Source organism: Helicoverpa zea, chromosome 14 (assembly GCF_022581195.2).
Source record: "Helicoverpa zea isolate HzStark_Cry1AcR chromosome 14, ilHelZeax1.1, whole genome shotgun sequence".
Classification (NCBI taxonomy): Eukaryota; Metazoa; Arthropoda; class Insecta; order Lepidoptera; family Noctuidae; genus Helicoverpa; species Helicoverpa zea.
Window position 1 is genome coordinate 9,803,152 of NC_061465.1, and position 13,250 is coordinate 9,816,401.

The following is a 13,250-nucleotide window of genomic DNA, read 5'->3' on the forward strand; positions in this document are numbered from 1 at the left end:
TATAAGTTTAAGGTACATTTTTGCTCATCAGTGTAACTTTTGACAATAGTTTTATTAAAAAAATAAAATATATAAATGTTCAAACTGTTTTATTGTTTACTTAGTTGTGGCACAAAAATTAAACGCAGGCCATTGAAATGAAAAAATATATTTAGATGAAAAATTACATTTATTATTTTCCTACAGCTATAAACGAAAATGACTACAGATTTATTATGAAAAATAGACGTGATTTTCTAAGCGCTAAATATTTCTATCAGTTATTACATAAATTATATCTAAACTCTAAATTCTAAAAGCTCGTGCACAATAACTAACTACATTTAATAAATGCAAGAATAATGACTAGAATTACAAGTAAGTATGAAATAATCTAACTAAACAATGGATAAATAAAACAATAAAATATTCAAACTCAAAATATAGTTTTAAAACTTTGAATTGTACGAGTAAGTATTAATTTAGATTTTAAAATAGACTTAGATTTAAAAGCATCGAATATTTATTCTCAAAACGTAACTAAAGTATTAAACATCAAGCTGTTTTAAAAAAAGAACAATACCCCTTAAAATTAGATGAACAAATAAAAGTATAGTAAGTATACCAAAGGTTTTCAACCCCTTCTATGTCTAACAAGAAATCTAAAGGTTTGCAACCACAGACCTCCATGGGCAATCCCATAGCGACGACTCCATACTATAAGAAAGTTCAGGAGTCGTCCAATACTCGATTATATGTTCACCTTAGCAGGTTCCTGGGCTTGGCCGATGACGCTGATGTCCTTTTGTTCCTCTTCCTCAGGAGTCACCTTCGAAACCTTGGTGTCTCCGGACACTGCAAGACGCATTATGTGATCTATGAACATGGAATAAGGTTGGTATTACTTTGAGATGGTAAAGATAGATGGTGACAGGCCTTTTAGTTCCATCTATAGGTACTTATAGTAGGTATAAAGGGGAAACATTTTTGTAAGTTTGTAGAAACGACTGAACCGCTTTAGTTTGTTTGTAGCATAAAAACCACTGAACCGATTAAAAAAAATTCTTTCACTGTAATTGGAAAGGACGGAAATATCCGGATACGAGTAGTAGTTTCCAAGGGAAATAGCTCGTTTATGTATTTAAAAATATTTTTTGTACCACAGAGATTCTAATAAATAATGTCTTCAGAGTGTTTTGCGCGCACGCAATTGATAGGCGCTTTTAAATACTTAACAACAATATCAAATTGAAGATAAATGATTGAAGAATTGTTGACTATGTAGATACTAAATTATATTGGTAGTCAACTGGACATGTATTTAGGTGTTGCAAGCGCTATTTAATTTGTAACACAGCGTTCAAACACTAGTATTTGGTTAATAATATTAACCGTGCTAAATGCACATACAGATTGCAAACAGATGCAAATAACACTTAATATTAAATAAGAAAGTACGTATATATGTTTATTCAGCAAGACTGCTTTTTAGTCCTGAAAAAGCACTGTGAGGTTATTGTAAATAGCTATTTACTGGCAGAATTTGGCTAAGATAATTATTTACTACTTTTTCTAGCTACAAAATGTATGTATCAGACAATATAATCATCAGATAATTACTTAAGTATGGGTAATTTATTTTAATAGAAACATAACTCTATAAATGAATTTGTAAAGTTATTAATTTCTACTTGTATTTCTGAGAAAATTGATGTTTACAAATAATATAGGTATGCTTCAATATTGCTATTCGTATAAAACTTATTAAGCTACTTGGGCAAAACAGAAATTGTAAGTAGTTAGCAGATTATTGTGCGAAACTTTAGAAGTTTAGAAGTATGAATTGAGTTATTTTGAAGATGTTCATTACTATTTTAGTATTAAATTAAGTTCCCAATATTATTGTGAAGTTTTTATTGAATTACCTGTATTTTCAAATTGGCAGAATATAATTTTGCTCACAATATTATCTTACTGTAGGTGGGTACTGTTATACTGTTATACTCAGTACTAGCAATTTGTTCTCTGCGGCTTCACCCGCGTATCGAGCGAATTTCCCGTACGGGTACAAAATAGGTAAGTACTTGATATGTTTTAATGTATAAGGCATCTATATTATTCCTTTCATCATAAGCAGTTTACGTACTTACGTTTGACTACTTAGTTGCAAAGTCAGTCTTTTCATCTTACCTCTGAAATGGAATACTATGCCGATGACGGCACCAAGGCTTCCGAAGGAGACCATCCACCAGCGCAGCACGCCCACCACACGCTTCGGGATAAACAGCTGATGCTTCAGCATGTTCACGAAGGTTTTGTTCAGAGCCAGACCCTGGGGATTTGCAAGAACTTGTGTTAGTATTATTCAAGCTCTGCGGAAGAATCTGGATTCTGTACAAGGAGGACACAGGGGGGTTTTAGCCGGTAAGAGTCCGGCACACCTCCCCGCCTCTCCCCAGGCGGAGGAAGTCCATGAGGATTTCCCCCTCCCAAAAAAAAAGTATTATTCAAGCTCCGCACTAAATGGGTTGCGGGATTCGTCTTTCAGGTGAGAATAAGATAAGTCCAGCTATTAGAAGTAAAGATAGCAATAGGGCCTATGTGTGTATTTGACTTTGTCTTATGGTTATGAACTTTACCATCAAATATTTCAAGAATGGTAGGAAACAATAATTTAAATTAAATTTTAAATAGTTTTTACTTATTTTTACCTCATCAATCCAAAATAGTGGTACGATGTCTCCAGACAGATCCTTGAATAGGTCTAGCTTATCAGTTTTAAGAAGCTGGATATTGAATTGGATCCTTTGCTTAGCCACCATAGGTGTTCCAGTTATCTGAAAAATAATAATTATAGTTTCTTGTTTCCCGGATCATATATGTACAAACAATGTGACGCGAAATAACATCACAATTCTAAAGACTTCCATAATAGCAAGTTTTGTTTAAAATAAAGACTACTTTAGCGCGCTTTTTACAACTTCAAATATTCAAATTTCAAATTTTTCAAATTTTAGAGTGCTCTATAAATTAACTAAATTATAGGGGAAAATATGTATAAATAACTAGCTATTCTCCGAGGTTTCACCCGCGTTCCGTGGTACTATTTCACGCATCCTTTCTCGACAAATGGACTATCAAACACTGAAATAAATTTTCAAATCGGAATAGTATAGTTATCGGCACGAATCTTGATACCACAAAAGGGACCCAATAAATTACTTCTGCGCAGGTGAAGGTCAGAGCTCAAGATTCGTGCCGATAACTATACCTACTTCCCGAGATTTATATATTGTTTTATAACATTAGTAAATACAAAAAAAGTAATTAACCGGTTCATAATCTATCTCTATTCCATGTTGAGTGACATCAGGATTAAGTCCCTTTACTTTACTCAGCAGCTGCGGGTCACTATCCAAGAAATGAGGCATCGAGGCATACATGGGTGCCTTCATACATGGAGCTAGGTCCATCAGGCCTTTAGGAGGACACGTGTCAGGTTTGGAGCAGTAACAGTTCAGTTCTGGGTCGTTGGCAAAGTCTCCTATGTTCGCAATGTAACGGTTGGTCTTGATGCCACGGTACGAGGTCTTCTTTTGATACCATGGTTTGAAGGTTCTGGGGTAAAGAACAGAATTGTTTATACCGTTTTAGATTGCGTTTTGTAAGCTCCGAAAAATATAGTCACTTGTAACAGTCTGGTGAGAATACGATTCTTTTAAAGAAGGCGCGAAAGATAGTCAGGTAGACAATTATTTAATAACCGATAAACATTTGTGATTATTATGCAGCACTTTATTAACTAATAAGTTCATGTGGGAGAGTCATAAATACAGAATAATATGAGATAAATTTTATCATATTTTACACATCTGTCATTAACGTGCTATAACTTTTACATACTTACCTGCATAAATCAGTAGAAAAAGACTCGATCCTTTCTGTTTCTGGCACAAAAGGCGGAAATACCGTGCCATCAGTCCCCTGGAATTCATTGCAGGTGTCTCTCCATATTGTCTGCTCCGTTTTCCCATCGACAGCCACCACTTGACCGACGTCCATGACATTCGTAATGCCTCTTTTTACTGTGATCACGTGGGGGTCTATTGTGTTGTTTCGCTGAAGAATACAAAGATTTTATCGGATTATAGGGATATGTGGAGTCACTTAATTAAGTTTACCATATAGCCTAACATGCGTGACAAGAGGTAAGATCTCAACATGAGAACGGAGAGTCTAGGAAGCGAGCTGTCGAAGTACCGTTTTTTATTACATACTTCCGCCAGCGGCTTCGCCCGCTTGGTGTGTTGATAAAAAGTAACTTATGTGTTAATCCAGGGTATCATCTATCTAAATACCAAATTTCAACCAAATCGGTCCAGCTGTTTTTGCGTGAAAGAATAACAAACATACATCCATACATTCTCACAAACTTTCACATTTATAATATTAGGGATTATACTTGGTATTCTTATTGGACCCAAATTATATACGCTTCATTCTTTTCAATATCATTCTATATAATATCAGCTTATTTTATTAATCAGGTGCAAATATTGTTCCCACTAACCTCACATACTTACCGTTCCGAAAATAGAGAAACGAAACTGATTATTAGGTTCCAAAACCAGCCCACTAACGCCTTCTTTCTTCAAGGCGGTACAGGTAGCTTTTGGAGCGAACTCCGTTCTGGCACAGTTGATGATCATGCCTCTGAATAAAATGTCTAAGGCTTTGACCCTCAGGAATATGTCAGGGGGGTCATCGAAGATACCGTTCATGGCCTTTCCAACCATGTTTAACATTGCCGGCTTGTCCCGGGCCACTGTTAATGCCATGCCCTGGAAAAAATATACAACATCAATATTAGGGAGAGGTGATTTTATTTGATAGATACAACCCACTTCATCTTATAAGTTCGGAGACTTTTTTTACCGACTTTCCGTTTTCGTTTTTTTTTGCTAGTTAAAATATCATCAGTGTGCAGCACAGTGACTCACACCCTAATTTTTCTGCTGCTATTCTCGCTTTAGCACCCTGTAGCAAATTACGTACGAACATTTCTGATAAGTTTTCGAAACTGTGAACTTCATTTGCGAAACTGAAACCTTTGTATTCTGAGGTATTCTACCAGTGGACTCACGTTGACACGTATACATTTTATGTCCGCGAATAAAGTATGGGTGAATAATTTTAACTTTACTTACTTACCAACATGAAATCATCATAACATGAATATCTAAGTAATTCTTAGACACCAATGACTGTGTTTCGGATGTCACGTTAAACTGTAGGCCCCGACTGTCATTAAACATCCTTGGCAGAAGCCAGGAAGTCTGACACTAATCTAACCAAGGGGTATTGGGTTGCCCGGGTAACTAGGTTGGGGAGGTCAGATAGGGTAGTCGCTCCTTGTTAAGCGCTGTTACTCAGCTACATCCGGTTAGACTGGAAGCTGACCCGAAAAAAATTGTTAAATGATGACTTACCAACATGAAAATATGAGGTATAACAACGATCTCCTCTCCAGTTAACCCAGGCGCTGACATCTCAGGGTTGAAGTAGAATACATCACGTTTCTTGTAAGTGATCGTGTCGTCTTCCTCGTGATCCTCAACCTCCACCTTCTCTTTCCATTCACTGAGAACAAATAGTAAATATAATACCCGGGAGAAACTGAAAGTCAGTGGTTTCAATCAGAATTACCAATCATTATTGTTTTCTTAAACCTCGAAGGCACTAATCTCAGAAAGATAACCCGAGCACTTTTTATCCTGCTAAGCGAAGTAGTTCTCACGGGAGTAGGATAAAACTGCTAGCAAATGCAATAATAAAATTTTACAACAAGTATAACATTTGACGCGGGAAAAATAACCTAAAAAATGCAACCAATATCGACCGTCAATAAAATATTCAATCTCTTATAAAGAATATCAGACTTTGCTTTATCATTTGCAATAATAGCCCGTTGTTTCAAAACACTAGGAATATATTATGCCTATACTTTGATATGTCAAGGTAAATTATATGACTTGCGAAAAACAGATTTTTTTCCCACCGAAACCGTGGCAGCGAGTGCAGCTGGTTTAGTATGAATAAGTCATCTTAATGTAGGTAGATTTGTAATTCACCGGAAAACGCAAAATATAAACATTATTTTCATGTCCTTTCAGTATAGAAAAGTCTACCTCATTATCACCATCAAAAATAAATATACTAAGTTTCGTTATTTGAAATTAATTCTGCCGGGGCTGCGGGATTGTTCGCAAGAGTTACCGCGGTTACCCTGGTACATTAAAGGCCTACGACGGAACATGACGGTTTTTAGTCAGTAACCGTCTTACCACAAAAACTTTTAAACGTCAGTTTAAGCCTTGTCTAAAAAAATGTCAAATTATGACGTTGACATATGGTTCATTTTGCAGCCACAAAATTTTTAGACAACTGTAAACCAGGCGTTAAAGTTTTTGTAGTAAGGCCATAAGAGTCTGACACTCACCGCTGCTAACCCACAGCGGGACACTTGATGATTTTTGACGTCGTTAAAAAAATGCTATGGAAAATTCTCAAAAATTCGTAAATTAACTATTTATAATGTTACTTTTGCATCAGAGGTATCATCTACGATTCTGCGTCTTCAACCTATTTACGATGATATAAAAATACTTTCCTTATACCTAGACAGAGATGACATGAGCGCTAGTCATAGATCTAAGATCCCCCAACACCAAATTGATTGTCCAAGGTTACTGGTTTTGATTAGATTCAATGTCCCATCTAGGATCCCTCGCAAACTAATCACACCGCTCTGCCTACCTCTAAGAAAGACAGTTTTAGGTGCTAATTCTCCATGCGCGAGACTGTCTAGAATTGTGAACAGTCTCAATGACAGGATTGACTTTCACTTTGATTCCAAGCCTATGAAAAAACGCATTTTGAGTAATATTATAAGTATTATTTAGTTAGTTTTTTAGTTAGTTGTACTTCAGCTTTATTTGTAAGTCATTTCATTTCATTTTTCTTGTAAAATTTATTTAGTTTTAAGTCTCTATTTATTTTAGTTTAGTTTTAAGATTCTCTTTTATTCTTTTTGATATGCGGTGTTTACCTTTAATTAATGTTTGCATTGTACCTTATAGAATAATTGTAATTACTGTTATTGCATGCTTTGATGTACAACATTGTTGGTAGACCTAATAAATAAATAAAATAAAAAATAAATAACAATAGTCACACTCGCCGAAGGCAACAAAAATTGTCTAGGGAGAAACCCAATTCAACTTCACATGACGGAAACAATCATTTTCGAGGAAATTTAAATCCCACTCCAACTACATATTATTATATTTGTTCAGAACGCTTTCAGTAGAAACAGGGGAGTTCATAAGTGGAGTACGTATATGGAAGTTCATAAGAGAAGTACATAGGGAAGTTCATAAGAAAGTACATTAGTAGTGGGAGTACATAAGGGGAGTATACGTATAAGAGGAGAACATAAAGGGAGTACATAAGGAAGTATACAAGGGAGTTTATATGGAAGTACATAAGGTGAGTATATAAGGAAGTACATAAGGGAAGTACATAAGGAAGTTTAAAAGTTAGAGAAGATAAGGGGTTACATTATAGGAGTACATAAGTGGAGTAGATAAGGGTGTATATATGGTAGTACATAAGGAAGTATATATGGAAGAACATAAGGCGAGCAAATAAGGGGAGTACATAAGGGGAGTATATATTATGTATAATCATGTTCTGATAAAAGCATTAGTTAGGATATTTATATTTGGATTAGGATGAACTATCCTGTAAAATATGACAATATAACACATGATTGCGTGCACATAACAACTAAATTGCTTACGAAAGGGCACTGGAAACATTATCCACTAATAGTATAATTAGTATTTGTATACTTAGAGTACTATTTGTATTTGTCATGTGAATATAATACGGGGTTATTAACAAATCCTTCCTTTATTGACATTCGGTTAATTGTAAGTGTTTAACATGAATTACAGGCGGTTAGCGCAGTCATTTGCGTAAATGTTCTCAATTAACTTATGTATGGTAATGTAGGCTTTATTACTTTATTATGAAGTAGTAGGACTTGATACAGCCTTATTATCGTCCCACTGCTGGGCTGCGGCCTCCTCTCACACGGAGAAGGATTGAGCATTAATCACCACGCTTGCTCAATGCGGGTTGGTGATTTCAGACTATATAGTCCAGGTTTCCTCAAGATATTTTCCTTCATCTTTTTATCAGCCCTTGGTGTCTAAGATATGGCTAGAAAGTACATACCAACTTAGAAAAGTTGCATTGGTACTTGCCTGAACTGGAATCGAATCCACACCCTCAAACTCGAGAGGTTGGTTCTTTACCCACTAGGCAATATAGGTATAGATACTACGGTGGTATTACTTTCAGCTATCAAATATCTTAGTCTTATTACATTTTTTTGTTTATACCTAAGTCCGAAACTATAGAACCGATTTCAAAAATTCTTTCACTGCCGGAGAAACGTTCCTGAGTGACATAAGCTTTATCCCATCAGTTCCCATAGGGTGCGGGTGGAACCGCGAGAATACGGTTAGTAATGCAATAAAGAATATATGTGCAAGCAATTTCTTTTACGGCATTACGTACATGTAGTTAGAAAATCTTAATTGTACCTACTTTAGGTATAAGATACATGATCAATGGAGAGTAAAATGACTTTACATCTTTACCAAGGTACCAAGAGTAAATGTTCTGGGAAAACACGTGGCTACATAATAGAGGAGTTTTAAAGGCAGGATATTGCGTACAATACGGTCTGAAAACTCTCGTAACTTTCATTTTTTATTTGCCACATTGACACTGCGGAATAAAACTCTTTATTTTATGTGGCGTGCTGATTTATAAAGTTAGGTACTTCCGGGTAAAGTAGGAAAAAGTTCTTTTTTTACTTATTTATCCATTCAAGTAATTGTTTTTCAGGAAATTCAGGCTTGAGAAAATACTATGAGTGTAGGTATACCCTGGTACTCCTCTATATCTTCACTATACATATATATATAAATTGATCAACAGCAAACACCTCCATGGCAATATTCTGCTAGCTTAAGGAAATATATTCAGTTCTTTTTTCAACGTTTTCAGTATTATAATTAGGTAATCTGCCACCTCCGTTTCTCTGTTCTCTGATTAAACCCAAAAACTACTGGATAGATTCTCTTTTAATAATTCTTCCAAGGGCGTAGTTTAAAAAAACTTTTCTGTTCCTATTTTCTTTCGTATTACTTCCCTGTACATGAAAACGCAGTAAAAATCTAGCCGTACCGTAAAATACTTACTCAAAATGATAGGGTCCAATCTCCTTAAGTATAGGCGTGGCTCCCTTCTGCACTTCCTCAGCGTTGGTGAAGTTAAAGATATACACCTTGAAGTCCAGCGCGAAGGGAATCTTCTCCCACATCTTGCGGACATCTGTCTTCTTGGAGAGGGCCATTTCCTGAATAAAAAATAAGGTTTTTTATCCGACTGCCAAGAAAAGTTTTCTAATAAAGATTGAGTTAGGTACTTGTTTTATCGTTCCATGGTTTAAAAAAAAAAAATGTATAGTTGTTTTTTCGTCATACGGCTAGTTTCTGGTGAATAAAAACTTCACGTTTAATTAAATAACCATTCCAATTTATAACTATATTGTTGTTAATCAAAATACTGTATTCAAATCTATTTGTCGAAAGCCTGTATCACTAAATAGCATATGCCACCACTTATTTTTTCATAAAGATTAAAACTGCAGCACGTTTTAAAACTTTCTATTATTTTTGCCAGCTCTCATGGGGATTACTCCAGTTTTCGTACATTGTAGTGTTACAAACACTTAAAATCCGGAACTATTCGTGATTCTATTTGCTTGTACACATACATATGTTCACAAAATTGCATCATATGAATTTAACATGTACTTACAGAGATTACGTACTTACAGAAAACAAATGAACAATTTGAAAATAGAATGCAAATGCTAAAACTTAAAACAAAATAGTGTGGCATAGACGACACATTTTTTTTGTACGGTAGACTCGCTAGTTTGAACTCGTCCTTAGCCTTAAATCTCCTAATCTGATTCCCGGCTATTTATTGGATAACAAATTAAAGGCTTTTCAGCAGGCTTGAGACTGTGGCAAGTGACAGATGAGACATATTACAGAGTAAACAGAGCCGTTATTATAACGCGTTCGGCCTTGACCCAAACGCGATCTGGAGACAAATCTCCAGAGAGGTCGAGAGTTAAACGGTTTAATGCTACAAGTATCTTCTTTATTGTTTTATTACAGACTTGTTACGAATTTTTAAGAGTTTTTATTTTATTTGTAACAACATAAATATTTTCGTGGTCGTAATAAATTTTATTATAAATTTTCCAAACGATGTTTAAACTTCATCTTTGGGTTTTTCTATGAGCTCCATATCTCCATTGCACAAAAATCCTGTCATTACTTTTATGACCAATAATAGCTTAAGATCCTCTTATTTAATCAAAAATGAACCTTATACCAAAGACGCTAAGAGTTACTTTACCTTCTTGAGCTGACTCTTCAAGATAGTTGGGAAGAGGACCCATCCGAAGATGAGGCCGAACAACGCCACCCCGCCTGCAATCGCAGCATACTTCAGCTCTTTAGGCAGCTGCATGCCTTACCTGTAAAGTAATACAATTATAATGTAAGGAGGGGTTAAAAATTAGAATGCTCGTGTAAAAACGCTTTTAGAGATATTTTCTTTTTTCGCTCAGTCATTCAGTACCTAGTTCCGGTAGTAAGTTGGTAATACTTGGTTGGTTTTTAACAGGCCCGCCGCTAGCTGTTAGTTCGCCCGCGTGCGAAACTGATTATGCCGCCCTAAGTAAGACTACATAATATTATAATGGGTTTTGTCAAAAAAAAAGAAAAATTCGTTAAGATTATAAAATATGTATTTTAATTAGGTACAATAATTATATTTGTTTACTGAAGTGTAAAACTGAGCCACATAATCATTACAAAGATTTAACTCTTCTGTGTAGTGCGCCTGGTGTGATGCAAGACGAGAGAAGTAATCGTAAATAAGTGCGAGCGAAGCGAGCGCGCAAATTTTATAGTTTATGGTCTGCAAAAGTAATTGGAGCCAAAGGTGTCTCTACCCAATGTCCGTAAATTTGCTTATGGAGCGCCCTTGTGCAATCATTACCCAAGTGGCTCCTATGTATTGAAAAATTGTGATTAATTGGAACCAACATATGTAGATCAAAGTGCTTAGAACAGATTTATGGGTAACTCAAACTAACGAAATAAATATGTTGAAATTCAGTAAAATATGTTATTTATGGTTTTTGGTGGGTTGCCCGTTGAAAAAGTCAACGCTTAAGACACATTGTATATGTCAGGAAGCGCGAGCGAAGCGAGCGCGAAAATTTTTCAGTCTAAGGACACAAAACAAATAAAAACGACTATAAATTAACAAAGCAAAGTCAAATAGTAAGATATGCACAGAAATGAAGTGCAAATGTATACGAAGTCGCGAGCGAAGCGAGCGCGATGTTTTCCTTAGTTTTCATGAAGTAAATATGTCATAAAAAGCCACAACGGACGTGCGCGAAAAATGTTTTTTCGGAATAGAATGCTTCAATATTTAAACAAAGATAAGTCGTGATATCTGACATGGAGCCGCGAGCGCAGCGAGCGCGAATTTTTTTGGGGATGTAAAAGGTGAACCCGTCAAAATTGACAGCACACGAACAAAACGAGTGGGCGGCTTTTTCTGAAATTTTATTGCTAATCTACTCATCATATTTTTATTACGTAATTATGGTTTAATTTTGCCGCCCTCTAAATCGTGGCATTTGCCCCTACCCTGCCACGCTACGCTACTGGTTGATCTTAAATCGTTTAAAAAATAAATAAATTTGGAAAATGATCTTTCAGATGCAACTGAAACCGGCAGTGTAAGTAATATTCTTAGCGTTATTGCTGTGTTCGGAAATATTGAAGTCCAATCATTGGTAAAAATATTTTTTTTAAATATTACGGTAATTTTTTAAATATTACGTGATAAGTCGCTCGATTTGCCGCCCCCTAGGATGTGCCCGCGTACGGCGGGCCTGGTTTTTAACAATTAATACAATTGCAGGTACGAACTGGTAACTTTTTGCCACTCGGAATGTGTTGAAAATCGAATGTGTAGGAAAACGCGCGATAAAATCTATGTACAAGTGTGAAGGCGCTGAAAACTTATACAGATTTTGTTGTTTGATTGAGTTTGAAATTATATAGTATCTTTTTCTAGTTTTACTGAAATAAATGACAATTTCGATAGTGCATTTTGAAAACTTCAATCAAAAGTTGTGATCAAAAAGTTTGGAGCCAGATAATATCTGCCCTGTATATCACTTTTATATTCTTCATGTTCATGCAAAAGCAAAATCCCATTACTATCGACTACTAGACTGACGTATAAATAATGTCTCCCGCGGGATATCTTATATGGCAGCCATATTTATAAGTGGACGTTTCCAAGCTAACGTTGATGGATTAAAAATCAGAATACAATCTTGACGGAGGTCGGACGAGGTTATAAACCTTTTTAGAATATAGTTTCATCAGCCAGTGTTATTGTACTCATCGCAATATTCGAATAGAAATTGAATTTGAATATTGCGCTTTGACGCGCAATTTTGAAATTAGAAGACACATTTTAAAAAGATAAAATGTTTTGCAATTGTCAATTTCGATTTTTTTTAAACAGCATGAGCATAAAAAAAGTAATAATTTTTTTATTCACGGTATCTTTGCTTTTTCTTTACAAGCGAATGCAATCGATGGCAATTTGTTTCAAAGCTTTAACAGTTCCAACCATGACTCATCAATTAAAGTTAATTCCATGACCTTTTCACAATATTATTACTCCTCAGAACTAGCGTAATGACATCAATCAATTAACTTCTTGATGATAACTTTATTCTAGTTCTTTGCTGGGAATCGAAGGTAGTTACCGTATGGCGAACATGGGTAAGTTCACATGCATTTACCTTAACTATGCCTACGTCAAGCTCATGGCATTGAAGAAAGGAATCGCTAATGTGAAAATTACCTACTAGCTATTACGCGTGAACTTGTTATGAATTGATCACTTGTAAAGGTCGAAGGGTTTTATTGTGTTTTAAGCCTTGTAAAATTGTCATATGCCTAGCCTTTTTTTTCAAATATGTCTGGCTTGGGTGATATCAGTATTTTACATGGAGCAAC

The 13,250-nt window shown here is 35.4% G+C and overlaps 1 protein-coding gene across 1 annotated transcript; it reads right to left on the bottom strand.

Moving 5' to 3' along the window:
* Nucleotides 1-730: 730 nt before the first annotated feature.
* LOC124636309 (sensory neuron membrane protein 1) lies at nucleotides 731-10,662 on the bottom strand. Its single transcript, XM_047172347.1, has 9 exons — nucleotides 10,549-10,662; nucleotides 9,315-9,472; nucleotides 5,469-5,619; nucleotides 4,563-4,820; nucleotides 3,887-4,098; nucleotides 3,312-3,597; nucleotides 2,691-2,816; nucleotides 2,170-2,311; nucleotides 731-855 (listed from the first exon to the last, which is right to left on the bottom strand). The coding sequence occupies exons 1-9, from the start codon at nucleotides 10,660-10,662 to the stop codon at nucleotides 731-733; spliced, it is 1,572 nt and encodes a 523-aa protein (XP_047028303.1).
* Between the last annotated feature and the right edge of the window lie 2,588 nt (nucleotides 10,663-13,250).